General features: G+C 38.6%; 1 protein-coding gene across 6 annotated transcripts in view; it reads right to left on the bottom strand.

Annotated features, from left to right (window-relative positions):
* Positions 1-19,149, bottom strand: part of CTNNA2 (catenin alpha 2) — a 463,984-nt gene that overhangs the window by 113,051 nt on the left and 331,784 nt on the right. For all 6 annotated transcript variants that reach the window (XM_069014748.1, XM_069014753.1, XM_069014752.1 and 3 more), the window contains one exon: positions 1,562-1,642. In XM_069014748.1, coding sequence (XP_068870849.1) covers positions 1,562-1,642 — 81 coding nt within the window. The remainder of the gene's footprint in view (positions 1-1,561; positions 1,643-19,149) is intronic.

Genomic DNA, 19,149 nt, shown 5'->3' on the forward strand with positions numbered 1-19,149 from the left:
ACACATGAGAAGCACACAGCCTATTAAGAAAGGTGCCATTTTTATATCACGTTTCAGAGTAAATTTGGCTTTAGGGATGAGTAATTCAGGCAACTGCTGAGAGCCTCACACAGAACTAACTCATGTGTTAGTCTGCTACTTCCTTGAAGCAGTAAGAACAGAGGTGGGAGGCAACACATGGTCCCAGCTCCACTGCAGAGCTGAGGATCCCACAAATTTGGAGGTCAGAGCAGCAGAGATCTTTCTTCTGTCATTAGCTGAGCAGCAGATGTGACACCAGGCTTTATACAGGAGACTCAGTGATTCATATTGTCTGTAAGTCCACTGCAATAGGTCTGTTATTTGGCAAAATAAGCTCTGAGAATATGATCTTCAAACACGTCTGCTGATGGTTGAGAAGGAAGAGCTGAAATGAGCTGAGTTTTAGCAGGGCAGAGCACGAATTTCAAAATGCCTACAGGGGCCACTCTTTCCGAAACTATCATGCTGCAAAGAGGTATCTGGAGATACATTTAAATCTTTACTTGGTTTGGCAGTTTTCTGGATTTGGGATCATTTTCACAGAGGCCAGGTAGAATTTTCATCATAATTATTATTATTATTACCGGTACTACTATTATTATTATTATTATTATTATTATTATTGTTATTGTTATTGTTATTATTGTTATTATTTAATTTTACAGAAAATACAGAACTGGGATCATCTCAAATGGAGAAAAAAGAAGTCAAAAGAGGCAATCTGTTCTGCCTTAACTTGCAGGTGCAAAGAGAAACCTACAGATCTCTCCCTTTTCATTGCCAATATTCTTTCACTTCTTTTCCATCTCAAGCTTTTCAAATTAAACTTTCTTTCTTATCACAAAACACAATGATAAATGTAATAGAAGAAAGCCAAACTTCATGTCTTGAACTAGGTTTTGCAGTTATTCATAAAATCATAGGATAGTTTGGGTTAGAAGGGGCCTTTAAAGGTCATCTGGTTCACTTCCCTGTGCCATGGGCAGGGCCATCCTCAACGAGACCAGTTTGCTCAGACTCACCCAATCTGGCCTTGAGTGTTTACAGGGATGAGGCATCCACCTCTCTGGAAAAATTGTTATTTATTATGACTTTCTGTATCTTCATAGGATCTTTATTTAATACAGTACCTTAGAAGTTCTCCTGGAAAATATTCTGCTCTTATAATTTTTCTTTTTCATATTCTGCTCATCTTTCCTGCTACTCCAGTGAGAGTATTCCAATAAAACACAAATAAGCACATATGCCAGTCTTTTTATGACCGGGGTTTTTGGGCTGCCAAGGCAGGGAAGGTCTGGACAATCTGCCTCCCCTCCCACATGGAAAGACCATTGGAGGTTACACTTGGAATGCATTTCTTTCTCCCTTTCTCTTGTCTCAGGAAATGCTGCTACTTTGCTTAATGTCATGTGCAATGTAGGGTCAGATTTAAATGAGGACACCAATTCTTTCTACCTCCACATGTGGCAGAACCAGTCTGAAGCTGGAAAACAATGATTTCCTTGGAAAATCAAGAAGCATTATAAAAAGCATGGCTCACCTGTCTTCGAAGGTCTCGTGTTTTCTTGGTCATCTTGTCAATGGCAATGTTGAGTGGGTCCCCCTTCTCCTTCCTTCCAGTCTGTTGAAAAAACCAAAACTTTAGAGTTAGAGAAAAATGCTCCAGGTAATATAAACTTTAAAAAAAAAATAGTAAGGATTCATCAAAGACAATTTTTGCTGCTTTTTTTGTTTGCTTCCATTGACTTGTTATTTCCAAAGTAATGTTTTTAACGTGTTTATGTACAGGAGGCACAGAAGATTATTTTAAAACAATCCTAAAGTGATAAGAACAAAGATTAAGGTGACTCACTGGAGAGTTCAGAACTTTTCCACCAATAAATTATGTGCATATATTACAGCTAATACTCCAAAAAATCTGGCAAGACCTTTCACTATAAAACGAATATTAAGAGTTTCTAATCTCCATCCTGCCAGGCACTGGGAATGTTAAACATGATAATAAGCAGCAACACAGCTTGAGGACAGAAGGAAAATGGTCCCTACGCCTGTAACAGGAATCATATTGGCAGACATTAGGTGCAGTATAAAGAAGAATTCCACTTAAAACATTTTCCTGCAGGAAGTCTCAAAGCAAAACTCCTCACGAAGATTAAAAAGGGGGAAAAAAGCCTTTTGTGGCTTATAACCAATGGGGGAAAAACACGGTTTTTAGGTTCAATGGTACAAAAAAGCATTAAGTGACTTTGTTATCTGTATTACCTTTCTCTTAAGAGAAAACTACTTCTCTAAAGATTTGTCACATCTCTTGCACACTGAACTCTGTTTGAAAGCTTTTCATCAAGAATCAAAATGATCGTCCATTCTTTCTGGCAGTACTCTTTCCTTCCCAAGGCTGTTTTCAAATGCTCCTATTTAGAATTGTTCCTTGCATATGATTAAGAGTGATTTTCTCTCTCCAGCTGAGCCTAATAGCACACGTTTCTGGGAGCTATTGAGAAGTCACTTTTGGGGTGGGATGGGGATTAAAGATACCCTTTCAATGATATCCTCTCACATGTACAGCACAGTTATCAACCCTACATTGGCAAGAGGCCTCTGTTCCAGTCATTGCTTTAGGCATTCACTCCAGAGAATGCCTGCTTTCTGTTATTGCCTGTAATTCTAATTATGACATGAGGCCAAAGCTTTTATGATTATTTAGAAATCTGTATAACCCATCCCCTTCTTTTATTTAGAAATTCAAACATAACAGTATCAAGTGCCACCAGAATTTAACACAAAACATAAATTTACCTCTTAGCTTTCTAAAAAGAATCCATTACAAATTCTGGAGTTAATCATACAAATCGACACCAGAAAACAGAGAGAAAGCATTTTCTACCACACAGGAGGAGGCATCTGTGTCACCCGCTGATATTTTTATCTCACTTTTCTTGCGTTCATCCTTTGACTGAGTTCTTCTGGTCCCCAGCTGAAGGACCACATCTCTTCAGCCTGAGCAATGTCAGCACAGGCTTTTAGTTTTAGATGTCCTGAATTCCGTCCCTGGTATTTTGTTCAAGACAGCAGCTGCCATATGTGCACACAATCAAGCCTGGTTTTTTCAAGATGAAATTTCACAATAATACTGAGGCAGATAAGTGTAGTTCAGGAAGCCTCTCCTGACTGTTGGAATGGTCCAACAGGGAGTGACAGATGAGCCAGGCTCAGCCAGGTGCTAGTTTGTCAGACTACAGAGTTGTATCCTAAGAAAACTTAGGAAAAAGAAAATTATTCCAGCTGTGTGCTGTGCACTTGCTGCACCAAGTTTCCTTGGTGACATTTGTGTTCTGGGATGCTTTATTTTTCCAGTCAAATAATTCAATTTATTTAATATTCTTTAAATTCTTCTCTTCCTTCTCATTGTTTAAGCCTTAATGGACTGGATCAGAAAGATCCATAATCACAGAAAATATGTTAAAAGTTTTTTTTTTGTTTTTGTTTTTTTAGGACAAAGATAACCTTTGTTTGGCACTTTTTTCCCCTTATTTTTAATAAAATCAGGACATAATTTGCTAAACAGGCCAAAATTCCTGTAAGTATTAACGCAATGTGAATAATCAAAGAGCAAACACCATGGCACTTAAGGCTACACAGGGATGGTATTTTACTGCTCTCAAACAAAACAATTCCTCTTCACTGATCTCATGCAGGGCACATATATTTTGAATTCACCACCAACATGGTGAGGTCAAGCAATTAATGGTTGGCACCCACTTAGGGGGTCAGAAAGTTGTCCTTGAACAGGAACTTGGGAATCCTTCCAGGGCAGTCAGCTACGGGATACAGTAACACTAAACAAATTAAGCATTTGATAAACTGCACCATTTAGAGGAAAAGCCTCCTGGTTATTGGAAATAAAAGTAGAAATTTTGAGATTGACCTCAAAGTTTGTAACTCAGGTTCCTAATCTGGGTATTTTGTGTGTCTCGTAGGAGGAAATGCTCACTGAGAGTAGGCCCGTGGTAGCCTAGATCCAGCACCTCTCCTAAGCCTCTCTTCAGATCTGTCCAGTAACTTTTTGACTCCAGTTTTAAATAAACAGTGTTTACATAAACCGTGGCCCTTAAGGTACATCCTGTTGTGAAACACAAAACAACTGGGAACCCTTCTGTGACCCTTAGGCCACACAACACAAACTGTCAATACCCATCTGGCCGGTCCCTCCTCCCTCCGAAACACAACAAAGCCTGTTGGACATTGCTGTGTGCAACTGCCCAAATTGTGCCTCCGTGCTGCCTGAGATGCTAAATGGGATGAACCGGTGTAGATACAAAAATGCTGCTAGCAAGGATTTTCTTGCCATTTTCTAAGTCTGTGAGAGACTTTTCTCTCTCACAGAAGAGGCAGCAGGGTAGGTAAACAACCAAACACCTCCAGCCTTGAGAGGTCTTGTTTATGGTACAGTAGAAAAATATTTTGACAATGGATATTTTAGGATTTTGGCCAATCACCCCCAAGGGGTGGATGATCCTTTGTCCAATTAGACTATGAAGAAAAAAGTCTATAAAAGAGTTGGTAAAATAATTAAATAAATCAATCTTGCTGCACAATTCCTGCCTGCTGGATCTCCTCCTCCTCCCTATGGCTGTGGGACACGGTGATATACCCTAGGGCCTAGGGCTGCAGTAATAAACCAGTCTGTGCTGGAAAACAAAACCAAACCAAGAGATCCAACTGAGCTCTCTCAAAGGCAGTATTTTATTAACTTACACAAATATGGCTGAAGTGTCACATTCTGCACCATTTTTACTTATCCAGGAATTTTAAGTGTCCTTCAGCTGTTACTTATAAAATGGCTACTCCCTTTTAATCTGTATACAAACCCCCTTCCTCATTGTATGATTTCAAAGAAATTTGTTTAGTAAATCATATTATTGGAAAATAACTAGCATGGCATGTGATGCTACATAGCTTCAGGCAGGTCTGTCAAACACCATCTGCTCTGTGCTGAAAATATAAGTTTATTAAAGTTTATTTATTTAAGTCCTTAAATACTCTTATTTTATTGTTGCTCTGTGATAAATTTTTGGCCTTCATTCCTAGAAGGGATAGAAAGGAATTTATTTATTTCCTGAAAAAATGAAAAAGCTTGGTATTGAGCCTTTTGCCATTTCTCTGTTAATCTTTTTCAGCAAAAGGAAGAAAGATACTTTGGGATGAAAAGGAAGTAAAAATTGCTGCTGGCATTGAGTTAAAAGGAGAAGGAGGAGAAATGCACAGAATTCCTTGAATGCCAAAATATCTGTATTCAAGTTCCTATGGACAGAATTACATCTATTCATGGTGTAATGAGGAGAACTTTGCTACAGGAGAATATATTAATCAAGTCCCTGATTTCTAGTGACCATTAACAGCATTTGCATACTGCTTGTACTCAAGATATTTTCAAACAATTTTCTCAGTCTGAGCTGCTCCCATTCTAACTTTCTTAGAGCTTTTCCCTGCCCATTTGATTTATTCTCAGTTCAGGACGAGCCAATTCCCACAGTCTCCTGACCAGGGGCTGCAGAGTCCCCCAGCTTAGGAGAGGGTCTTCCACTGCATTTCTACCCCAAGGCTGCAGTTCCCTCCCAGGTCACTCAACGCCAGATCCAGCTCCCTGAATATAATATTCAAGTGTTTTTAAGCCTGATTTGCCACCTGACGTGAGAAGCTGTGTCATTTCTCAACACATCCATGTCTGGTAAGTGAAGAAATCAAGCTACTGACTGTTTTGTTACTACAGAAAATGCCCACAGTCCAACCAGTGTCAACAACATTACCTGAACAATAAAGACAGAATACAGACATTTATATTAAGCAAAGTCTGAAAAGCTTCACAGGTAAAACTGCATGATATTAAGGCTAGAACTTATTTATACAGGGAACTTCAAATTCATTTGGTTAGGAAATGAAATAAAATAAGAACAAAAAGTACTTAAAGATGGTAAGAAATTTCAGCATCTGCTGAATGCTAGAATTATCTCTGCTAAGGTATGGCCCTGTTTTTCCTTTTTATAAAGATCTTTTCCTCTCCTCCCTTTTTTTTCATTTTACAGTTTAAACTGTTAGAGTAAAATATTAAATCCCCAAAACATGTATCACACCTATTAAGGACATTTACATCCCACGATTTGCTCATTACCAAACTCTTTTGATCAGCACGAGGTACTTAACAGGATACTTTTCTAACCCTAGAGAATATCACAGAACCAAGACAAGGACAGCCAGGCCAATCAGCCCAGAGACTCAGTGCATTTTAGATGATATGGTCAACCTTGGAAGAAGATGCTCCAGACTGGAACTGTGTTGCTGGTTTTTAACAATTCCAGATACCACTACTAAGGAAATCACAGAGCTCCACTTTCAGCATATGAAACAGATGAAATTGCTACTACCAGAATTATTATTAGAAAGACAGATGTTACTGTAATGAATATCCTTGCATTGAAAAGTTAGGGTCACTTAGAGCTGTGAGAGAGGCAAAGCCACTACTTGGAGCACGTTATTTTAGAAAAATGCCAGATGATCAAGGCTGACAATGGTAACCTATAAAAGGAGGGCATGGAGTGTGAAGAAATACACAAGAAGTGGGGCAACTGCAGGCCTACAACATAATATCACAGACAAAACCCCAATGTGTATCCCAACCAAAGGAGTGATCTCAGAGAGCACTGTTTTCCTTTCAAGTTCGGAATTTACAAGCTCAGGGTTTCAGTTTAACAATAACAATATTAACAACAACAATCTGTGTAAGATGTTTTGGAACCCCTATTTTCAGACATTCCCCTGTTTGCTGCTTTAGATGTCAGCCAAAATATCCTGGAGAGCTCAACCTCCTTAAACATCATGTGTTCCACATCCAAGACACCCTCACTACTGTTTCAAGTAATTTAGCCTCCAGGAGACAGCTGGAAAGATTATCTATTGATCCAAAAGCTCCCAAACACTAATATACTTTCATATTTTCATCATCTCCTAGGTGGAGGGCTCCATTATTTACAGTTTATTCAGAACTTCAATATCACAATGTTTTTATTAAGGCGTAAAATGCTTCTCAAAAATATATCTGTCCTAATATTTTATTTTAAATGTTGGACAACATCACTCCTTTAAAACTATGCCAATGTTCAATAGCCCTTTTAAAAGTGATGAAGAGAAGCTTAGTACTAAAAGAAAAAACATTTTAAACAACAGGCATAGGCTGCATCAGTGCTTTTAAGCAGAAATCTAGGTTTAAACACACCAATACATAGTCCCCTTCTGACAGAAGACGATTCCTTTTGGGTCAGGAAAAAGCAAAACAATGTATTCTAGGAGAAGTGGAGACTGAATTTCACTGGAAGTTGAAAATTCTAACGATTTTTTTAGTGAGATGGGTCAGGAAAATCAGTTTTACAAAATCTGTGTGATTCCTCTAGAGATGATCTGAAAAAGACATCTTAAAATAATAAATTTAAGGAAAAATTGAACAGTAAGAAGTCTCTTGGGAGTGTGGTAAGAACAGGAATTACTGCTGTACTCAGCCCAGTGATTTTATCATATTTTTATTCTTATAAATTATTTTGGTTTTAGAATTTATTCTAAGTAACTACACTGGTGGTTCTGTAATCAGCCGTTTTCCAGCTTCAGTTTTGCTATAGAAACCCCTTCTGTGGAATGAAAAATTTGTATGCTCCCATTTCCTCTTAATAATTCATTTATTTCTTCAGGAGAAAAAAAAAAAGAATTTTGCACATAAAGGGGGTAAAAAAGGTTGTGTAGTAAGGCCTATATATTAAGGCTAGAACATAGAATATATATATCCTTCTATAGCTTTGTTTAGGTGGTTGCACAGAAGAAAGGCTGAGTCACCACTGAGAAAGGACAAGACAGAAATCATGGAATCACAGAATGGTTTCGGTGGGAAGAGACCTTAAAGCCCATCCCATTCTACTCCCTGCCATGGGCAGGGACACCTTCCACTGTCCCAGGTTGCTCCAAGCCCCATCCAGCCTGGCCTTGGACACTGCCAGGGATCCAGGGGCAGCTACAGCTTCCCTGGGCACCCTGTGCCAGGGCTTCACCACCCTCATAGGGAACAATTTCATCCTAATATCTGACCTAAACCTGCTCTTTCAGTGTGAGGCCATTCCCTCTCATCCTGTCAATCCAGGCCCTCGTAAAGTCTCTCTCTGTATTTCCTGTAAGTTCCCTTCAGGCACTGCGAGGCCCCACTGAGGTCACCCCAAAGCCTTCTCTTCTCCAGGCTGAGCAATCCCAATTCTCCCAGCCCTTCTTCCCAGCAGAGCTGCTGCATCCCTCTGATCCTCCTGGTGCCTCCTGTGGATGGGCTCCAGGTGCTTCCTGTGCATGGGCCCCAGGGCTGGAGCAGCTCTGCAGGTGGAGTCTCACCTGGGAGGGGCAGAGGGGCAGAATTCCCCCTCCCCTGCTGCCCACGCTGCTGTGGATGCAGAGATCTCAGCTCGTTCATGACGAGGCTGCTTTGCAGTAAAACTCTGAATTACAGCCCCTTCCACACAACTGCACAGTTCTAGAACACCACTCACTAAATAATCTGCTCATAAATGTATGATACAGACAATAAGTTGTCCTTAAATAAAACAATTGCTCTCAGCAGTGTTTAATTACCTTGTGACCAGTGAGTCTGTTTGGTTCCAGGGTAGCATGAATAATTATAGCTACGGAGAAGGCTGGGGAAGCCACATCCTTGCAACCTCAGATAGTAAATAAAGTCAATAAAATTAAAATGAACCATGAGCTGGACACAGTATCAGTACCTGAGGTGTGCAAATCTTATCCTTGGCCTGCATCCAAGCAAGTTTTATCTCCGTCTGTACATAATTAAAATTAAGTATGTAATAAAATCAAGAAATAATGAAAACTGTACCCATTAATGGCTGAAGATTCTCTTGTTATAGTTTATGTATGTTTTTTTATGCAGGCCACATCACCACCATATCTGAATGCCTTCAAGTGGTGAATTGGTGAATTAATTGGTTTGTTTAATATCAGCCATGTGCAATTTCTTCTTTTATCCTCTCCAAAGTGGGAAAACTTGTGTGTAGGGGAGTATTTTACTTTGGTTTGTGGCCATTGTTTTTCTTGTTTTGCATAATTCACTTTTGAAACTACTTCTTGTCTTTTGGCAATAACCAAAGATTTTCAGAAACATTATCAGTGACAGCAGCTGGATTTGAAACACCAGTTAGGATTAAGGTTTGATCATACTGGTTCCCAAGTGGCAGCTGCTATTATTGATTTATATTTACCCATAACCATGTACTGGCATCTAAGTTTCCAAAAAAAAGAAAAAAAAAGAACTGGCTGAAGAATTTATACTTCTAATGATATTAGAGGCTGCTGCATAAAATGGAGAACTTTTTCACTCTTGAGAATGAAGGCAGCAATGTTTTGGGTTTGGTGATTTTTTTTTTTTTTTCCATTTGTAGAGAATACACTGAATATTTCTGTATTCTGTGCATTTTTGAACAAGGGTTTCCAACATCACTGTGGTGAGGACATATTCCTGCTTTTCTAGCTGCTAGCCAAGACTGGGTTTTACAGCATACTGGGGCACTGAAAATTCAGAAAAGGCATCTTGTGGGATTTTCCTAAGTGACAAGGCACGTGTAACTTCCAAATCTCATTGATTTTTATTGCATAAAATACATGCATTGTTTGGGGAGTCTTTTTGGAAGGAGGAGAAAGGAATGCAGCTATGAGAAATTCTTCCCCCTGGCAAGAATATCCTGACATCATTTAAGAGTTGTGTCATTTAATTAAAGTCAGATTCTAAAGTAGCACACTCTGCCATTCCAGAAAGCAGTGATAGCACTCAGGGTAGGACCATCCCATTTAATTTTACCATCTTGAAATACTGAATCAAATTTAGTTATTTTAGCTCCTTCTATATTCAATATATAGTGACAGGCGTTTTTAGAGCACCCATCTGTCTTGCGTATTTATTTTAATACAGAATACTTATCATCACAGGGGATTGCTTCTCTCCACTGACAGTGGAGGGGAGCTTGAAGTACTTGATGATTAATTCTTAAAAGAATACTAAGCTACATGAGATAAACTGCCTATTTAATAACTGCAATGGCTGCCCAGCCCTCCTAAGGATCAGGATGAAGACTGTATCTTGGACAAATGTGTGAATTGCATAATTTTCTTCCAGGGAATTAAAAAATACAGCATTATAAGGGCGTGCTTTTTACAAGCTTCTGCACAAGACATTCTATCCTCCCAGGATGGGATATTTTGAGGTCCTGAAAATAATACACGTTTTTCCCTCTCTCTGAAAGAAACACACTTCATAATTCAGATTCAATATTGGAGCTTAACAGTCTCAGGTCCTTTTCAAGCTGGAAGCCGGTCACAAGTGGGGTCCATCAGGGATCAATATTGAGCTCAACATTGTTTAATATTTTCAAAGAGGCAAAAGAGATGTGGGCAGGCTATAGAGGTCCAGAGAGGGGCCAGGAGGATAATCCAAGCACTGGGAAGCTGCCATGTGAGGAAAGGCTGAGAGAACTGGGTCACAGAAACCTCACAACTTAATGAAGAAAACCAAAAATCCCTCCAGTTATATCTGGATTTCTCTAACTAGATAAAGACATATGGCAACATCACCCTAATTTGGAACTGAAGTTTGCTGATAATGGGGGGAAACAAGGGAATGCAGCTGGAAGAGCCAAGACTAATAACCTGAGAGAGGTTTTCTGCTATGTCCTCGAGAAATCTCGGGCAGCGTGTGTGTAATGTGATCTCTGTCGCTGGTAATGCAGGGGAAAGGAGTGTTAGCATGCAAGTCTACTTCTCACCCTGGTGTCTGTCCTACTGTCCTTGGGAGCTGTGATGGGATGTCTGTGAAGCTTCTCCTCATTCCTTCCTGTTTGAGGGGTGATTTTATAACAATATGTATTAGAATTTTAATCTGGCGGAGTATGTGTTGTAGTTAAAGAACATCTTTTCCTTTGCAATGCTTGCTCAGAGGACTCAAAGAGGAAAACATCAGGGTTTCATAGAAGAAACTGCACATTTCTATTCAGAAAATGTTAGTACAGAAAATTGATGCTGTTACACTTAAATGCTTACAAAAAATAGAATTTTTGAGGAAAGAAATGTGAATGATGCAAACTGATATAAAAACATCAGCCTTACTGAAGCCAAACTAATTTACACCAGCTGAGAATCTCCCCACTCATCATTTAAGCAAAATCTTGCAGATGTTTCCATTTAGAAGGTCAGAAATGTTTACTCCAGAATTCAAACTTATTCTAATTTCTTCACAGACTTCTACTTGCAAAGGGTCCACTACAAACTCTTCATTTAACCACCAAGTGCTCTGCAGCTGTAAATTGCAATCTGCTTTTAAATTGCTCCTGCATGCCTTCTCCTAACCTAAAATAATGAGAAAAAGGAGGTAGTACACAATTTTTTCTTTCCATTCAGATATCAAAGCCCTTAGCAAAGGGCTACGTAAATAAAACATGTCAAAATTTATGTACTTTAATACAAGCTCTGCAGAAAAGTCTATTCTATTATTTTAAGCATAATAATGTTCCTGAGTCATATATAGCTATTAACAAAGTCTTATATCATGCATTCTGTTAAAATTCTGTCAGTGAAAAAGTTGATGCAATACAGGCAACTATAAAAAGAAGAGGGGTAGAGAAGTACAGAATGTCTTACAACATGTAATGAACAATAATTCCTGCATCTAAACCCTGAAATATATTGACTAAATCTTTGTTATGTCCCTTCCACAAATTAGTGGAAATCCTTGTCAGAGCTCTTAGTGGAGGTGATATTGATGTCTGGTATTTCTGTGAGTTTTATGTCTTATTCACTACAAAGCACCTGTAGCCCTTCTCTTCCTGGCTGGTTTTAGACTAAAGGGTGCATTAGGAGCCACAGGAGTTAAATGCAGGGCTTCCTGAGATACTTCAGCATTCCTTGAAAATATCCTTTTAGTATTTTCCAGCTTTCTCTCTCTTGGAGGAATAGGAGAACTACATAATGTTGTTTGGTTACAAGAAAAGGAGTTTTTGTTTGTTTATATATTTAAGAAAAAGGCTCCATCTGATGACAACACTTGACTGTAATGTTGGCTTCCACAGTGTGGACCTTTATGTATTGTTTTTTCAGCTTTTTAACCAAATAAGCACCTCTGACAAATGAAGTGACCACTGGAGGTTCATCAAAGCATTCACAACACTTACAGGTATAAAATGAGCGTTTCTCATGAACATACTGAAGCTCCAACTCTGCCATTCTATTTAAGTACAGAATTACTGTTCATGGCACAAAGACAGGTATCACTCAGAATTCAACCCCCCCAGTTGTTGCCTGTCTGTGCCCTGGAAGCACAGAACTGTGTTGGCTGCACTTCCAGTGCTTTGATTAACAAATATCACTGAAAAACAGGACTTCAGCTGCTTGGCTGCATCTGTCACTAACAAATAGATCTCTGGATGAGATGGTTATTGACATTTACATCTGCATTTCTTTCTTTTTAATTGCATCATACTTATATTCCTTGGGTGACCCATGAGGAAATTAGTCCTGTTTACATTCAATCAAAAACGTGTTCATCAAGGCAGGCAGCTGAAAGTCAATGTCAACTCAATATTTCTACTTATAACAGAGAACTAAGTACTTTTTCCAATTAATTGTTAGTTTCTTTCTCCTTATCTTTCCAGTTTCTTCCAGACCACCCAGGGAGGGGTTTTTCTCTGTGTGTTCTCTTTAATAACCCAACTTGCTCTGAACAATTTTAATTACAGTACACAGGGAAAAAATATTTGACATTGTTTTGGGTGATGTTTCTTGCATCCAGTGAAACCCCTGCTGCTTTCCAGTGCTGAGCCCTACTTGGCACCTACTGTGCAGCCTTCACAACACCTGTGGATGTGTCAGACTTTATGAGGGCAGTGACATGTGCCTGGCAAGAAGGGTTTTCCCTCTGACACTCTCCTGTGAAAACCCCACCTGCACACAAACAATGAGTGTGAGCTTTAATTGCACACACACCATAACTGCAGCTCCTGTTTGAAATGAATGGAGACAGAGCAAAGAAAATAACTCAAACCTCATTATGGTAATTACCCTTTCACTTTGAGTACAGGCTTTTTTGTGTCCTCACGTTTCTTTGTAGGACATCACAACCATGAGGCAACAGGGATGAAATAAAAGAAAATAAAATTAAAAAAAAAAGTAAAAGGAGTTTTTAAACTCCAACCAGTCTTCCAAAAGGATTCAAGAGCAAAGGACCAGCTCTATTTTCACAGAGCAAAGCTGTGGCCTATTCCTGCTACGGCCTCAGATCAATGTGTTAAGTGATACCATTCAAATTACTTGTCAGTTTAACCAGAGGAAGTGAAACACAATTACAGGGCATTAGTGTAAAAGCCAGCTCAAAATAACAGAATGTCCATGTGGGATATCTGAAGCAAAAGCTTGTTGAAAATAACTCTGTGACATTTTCATCAACAGTCTTTTTTACAGAAAAAGAAACCCTTTGGAAATTCTATTACAAGCTAATTAGGCATAAAATAATGCTTTAATTCTACAGACTGATTAGAGGCCTTATTTTTTCTTGTAGATATCAGAAATATTTGTGGCTTTTGTTCTGTTATTAGAACAAAATTAAATACATAAAGACCTTTACTGAAATGATAACTGGTGCATTTACAAAGCCTCTCTGTGCTCCCTCTCAAGTCAGCAGGAGTTTTACCATTATTTCCATTGAATGATTGGAGCATTCATTTTTCATGGACACTCCAAATTTCCATTGAATAAAAGATTTATTTTTGGAATCCTCAAGCAGATGACAGATTAAGTAGGTGAAATGGGAGCAGGGAAGGGTAGGGACGACTCCTTCTCCTGCTGAAGGCAGCGCTGCAAGTTTGGTGGATTCCAAAGGACAAACAAATGCAAACCTACCCTGAAAGCCCTGCCTGGAGCCCCCAGGGGGGATATGCTGGGGTGGGCACTGGTGCCTGCAGCTCCTCTGACTCTTTCACCCCAATCTGCACCACAGCTCAGTTTCAGTGGAACAGGTAAAAAATGTGCCCAGTCCAGAGCTGTAAAGGAAATAAGGATTTGTGAATCCCCATAACAGGAAAGCAGACTGAAGCCCTACATGATCCTCAACTATTAAAATAAAAATATAGGACATAGAGTAACCTCTATGTGTGTTAGAATCTCACTTTTTTATTATTTTATTTTAGTTTATTTTTGTTTGTTTGTTTGTTTGTTTTTAATCTTAAAACCCCTCTCAAAGCATGACTTCAGGACAGAACTGAAAAAAGCTGGAAAAAGCCTTCTTCTTCCAGACCTTATTGGATTTTTAAGATCCAGAAGAGATGGGGGCCTGGACTTTACTCAGCACAGTGAATCTCCTGGAATGAGGTGACTTCACTTTTTTCAAGAGCCACAATGCATAGCCCAGGTCTAGGTACCCCTGTGGTAAAATCACTTAAAATGATCATCTTATAATTCTGAGCTCCGAGACTCTGAGGTCTTTAATTGGATTTGGCCCTTTATCTTCTATATTCATGAGATAGTAATTAATTTGACCATCCCTGCCTGGTCCACGGGGTAATTGAATGAATAGCTCTGCACAGGCACATAAAGGCCTCCAGAAAGAGTTATTACTATGACTGTGCACTATGACGAGTTAACTCTGCCCCGTTGATAATGATGGCATTGAAATTCCTAAGGAAAGTGCCACTGGAGCCCATCTCAGAGCTAATGGGAAAGGAAGAAAGTATGTGAATATGCAACATGCAAAACCACTGCACAGTTGATACTCTGCCCTTTAAAATAGTGACAATTTAAATTTAATCCTGTTTTCCAAATTTTCTTGCTACACCTTCATCTTTTGGCACTGCTAAAACCCTGAAAATACCTCAGAAGGGGTTAAAAGCAACTTAGTTCTTTTGGTAGATTGCCACAAAGACTTCTTGTAGGACATGAAGTGGAAAAAATGTTAAAGAATGTTAAATGAAATCACAGCAGACTGAAACCTGTGGTTCCAGTGCAAGACCTGAAATAAATTTGAAACAGATGCTAACTGGCACCACCTTCACTCTGATATTCATAAATGAAACTGAACGAGACTTCAGAGGTGCCAGAGGAAGACCAGCCATGCAAAGAACATTAAAATGGGCTTGGATTTGGTTTGTCAGCTCCAAAGTTATTTATATCCTTCTAAGTTATCTAGATCCTTCTGAAAATCCATCCAATGAGACACATGTGTACATTTTTAAAAGGACTGAAAGTCTGTGGAATTGAAATTCTTAAATTACCCTGGATACACCTTCCATTATCAATTAGCATTGGCTTTGGAGGCGAACCACGGATATGGAGTTGCACTGAGTTGTTCACTGCAGGAGATTTTTCCCTGAGGAATGGGTAATGGTTTGTATCAAGACAAACAGGGTTGGTTGCAAATCTCAGTACCAATCATGCACTGCCACAGACATCTGCAGCTGTTTGGAACCCCTTTTAATGACAAATGCTTACAGAAACTAACTGCACGTGGTAAAAGTGCTGACTGACCCCTACATCTCATTTGATCCTTTCCTTCCTGAAAAACTTGATGTTACAAACCAAATTTATTTTTAATATATAAGGATATCAACTATTTTAAATAGTGTTATTCCAATAATTCAGTAATTTGGCCCTTCTATGACTTCAATATCAATTTCTGTAGCAATATAATGCAGCATTCCACGCTTCCTATTTATTGCTCTATTCTTATGTGCCACAACCTGTAATTCCACTGGCATGATCTTCAATATTATAATTGAATTGAATAAATTTCTACTATAAAAATGAATGATTTCACTAAAACAACAACAACTATGGAGCTTCTGCGTGTTCCACTTGGTCGTGATGTGCACCAAGAGGAGAACAACTGAATCCACAGTCTATGGGAACTTGACTCCTAATTTCCAGTACTGGCTTCTAATAGACTACATTTTAGTGAAGTTTTTTCTTCAGTATGGCAATTAGTGTTGAGTGAGTCAAATCCATGATGATCAAATGCCTGAAGAAATTAAAAAAAAAAAACCACAAAAAAACTAAAGCTCAGTAGGAGCAGCTCTGCAGCTTTCCACACCGCATGATGCTTTTCACTTCAAAACTACCAAGTAAATTACTGAGAAAAAGTTACTGTGAATAAAATGGGCTGCACTGTGTTAAGTAATTATTTCTAAAGTGTGAAATGGGTAGGAAGTATCTCATCTTAAAGTAGTGCCATGATGCACATTACCTCTCTGGTATAAAGTGAACAGTCTTTTTTTTTTTTTTCTTCTCCTTTTTTCTTCTTTATCTTGCAGGATCAATCACAGGAATGAAAACTTTATTTTTCTAATGATTTCGTATGTGGGAGAGAAGTGTAAAGGCTCCACCTGTGAAACTCTGCTGTGCTCCACTATTTGTACTGTGCTGCTGTTTCGAGGAGAATTTCTAGAGTTTCATGAGCTCTCAGGAAATCACAGAATGGTTAAGGTTGGAAAAGACCTCTAAAATTGAGTCCAAGAGTTAACCTAGCACTGCCATTTTCACCACTACAAGCTCAGTAAATTATGAATATATTTGGGTGATGCTCCCCATTTAAGGGGGAACATAGAACATTCAAGGAGTGCAGGATGGAGTTGTGATCTCCTGCGTCAAAGAGCAGCATTTCCGTGAGTTGAGTGTTGAGGGATGCAGCTCAGGGAAAGTTTGATTTGTGGAACAATGCAGAACACAGCTTGCTTTAAGTTTGTCCTTGAAGCATGTTGTGCCACAAACCCATTCTGTCCCTCAGTTTTGGAACCAGTGGTAAAAGAAGGTCATTTTAATAGAAAAGTTACCTCACAGCATGGGGGAGGAAAATACCCTTCTTGCTTCTGAGAGAACAGAGGGGATTCTTGCAGTTAATTAATACCTAGATGCATAACAACAGGCTGCAAGAAGAAAAGGTTGTTTTTTCTTTTTGTTTTTTTTTTTTTTAAACAGCTATTATAAAAAGTTGCAGGGATTGAGGAGAAGAAAGAGGAAAACCATGTAAGAATCAAAGAGGAGCTTTCTCCCAGACAAAAGGTGACACAAATTGGTCGTAATGACCTGGCTGAATACTGCTGTCTATTTAAAGCATAATCACACAGACATTAAAATATTTATGCAGCATTCATGTGAAATTCAGTCCCAGATCAAAACCAAGAGATAGCAGAGCTTGAATAAGAGAATCCTAGTTCAGGTTTAACAGCTGACAAGCATGACTATTTTTCCTTAATATTTTTTCCTTAATAATCTGTTTCAACAACATGCAATACAGGCTTTTGTTTATTTTGTTCATACACATAAAAGATTCGTTCCAAGAAGATCAGAAAGGGTTATTTCCTGAGATTAAATATCAAATGGATATCCAAATTATGCTTTGCAGGGGTGTGACTTCTGAACACTCAGAGCCATTCAGTGACCGCCTAAGATAAAGAGCAAAAGTGCATCTACAGAGTGTAAACTGATTTTGGCATCTGTCCTGAAACTATCTTTGAGGTTTGACCTTCAGAAGAACTTCACAGAACACAGATGGGTTGACTAGGGCTGGCCACAGGAAAGTGTTTAACAAGTCAGCATTGCAAAGCAGTTGGAAATGATGCAGAACAGGACTCTAAATAGATCAAGTGAGCTCTGCTGTGACATCTGTGTGTTCATAGCTTGTGCTCTGGGATCAGGAAACGTTACCTCCAGCAGAGGAATGGATAGAATACTTTAGTTTCATTAGAGCTTGGAAATTATATCTTATTATTTCCAATTTTTAATACTTTATTATTTAATTAATTCAATAATTAAAATTTTGTATGTCGATAAATGTTTGAAATAATTTTATAAATGTGTGTACTTCCAAATACAGCAATTGTTAGGCAAGGTTAGCCTGGATTCAGAGGTAAAATGTCAAGTGATTTTGGAAGCTTCCCTGTGATGCAGGAGAATGACACAAAGTCACCAGCGTTACAGCAGGACTGGTCACTCTATCATATTCCTTGATGGCTGCATTCCTGCTGGGCATGGACAGGGAGTGGATACTGATAAATGACTTATAAATGTCTCTGGTGAGCCTGTTTAATCTCACATGCTCATGCAAAACAAAAGGAATGTGTCTACAAAATTAATATTTCATTGGCTTCTCTTTAGAGAGAGATCTATTTCTTTAAAAAAATAATAGCCTTAAGTGCACAACTGTGTGCACACATTTACAGATATTTTTATACTCAAAGATGAAATTTCTTTTCTGAGATGACTTCCTAAATCAAGACAAGAGTGCCCATCAATCATTTAATATAGCTAAAGAGTAGAAATTTTGGTAAAGAGTGTTTTTTTAAAAAACAAAATGAGGCTGGTTGCATGACTGCCTTTGCCAGCATTCACACTGAGTGATGAACTCCTGAGCAGTTTATTACAACAAATAGCATCTCCTACTGAAATTCTCTCCTTCTAATAGCATTCTGCTCTATAAAAATGTATTTTTGACATCAGAAACAAATTGCAACAATGTGCAGAAGAATGAGTTGTTGCCTCTGAAAGCTATTTCCAAAATACCACACAACTTCAAATTTTATCAAGACAAAAGGAAAGCTGGGTGACACATATTTATGCATTTGTGTGTGTGTATGTAATGCTTTTGTAATTCAAATACACTATGGTTGACCATCAAACAATCCAAATAAATAAAAAAACCCTGTGTTTTCTTGACTGGTATAATAAATATTTTCAAGAAGGATAGTGCCCAATATTATGCATTGTGTTAAATATCTTATTTCAACTGTCACTTTTTTTTTTTATATCACTCCCCTCCTTAACTGGGAAGGATAAGGTCAAGATAAGGGCAGGGAGAGATCCCTCTGCAGTTACTGTCACAGGCAAAACAGACTCAACTGGGAGAAACTAGTTTAATTTATTACCAACCAAATCAGAGCAGGACAATCAGAAATAAAATCAAATCTCAAAACACTTTCTTTCCATCCAGAGAAATGCGATGGACCAGCAAAAACTGATGTGGAAAATTATTTTCTTCTGAGTACAGAACATCACAAAAAGTTT

The sequence above is a fragment of the Aphelocoma coerulescens genome, chromosome 4, assembly GCF_041296385.1.
Source record: "Aphelocoma coerulescens isolate FSJ_1873_10779 chromosome 4, UR_Acoe_1.0, whole genome shotgun sequence".
In the NCBI taxonomy this organism is placed as follows: Eukaryota; Metazoa; Chordata; class Aves; order Passeriformes; family Corvidae; genus Aphelocoma; species Aphelocoma coerulescens.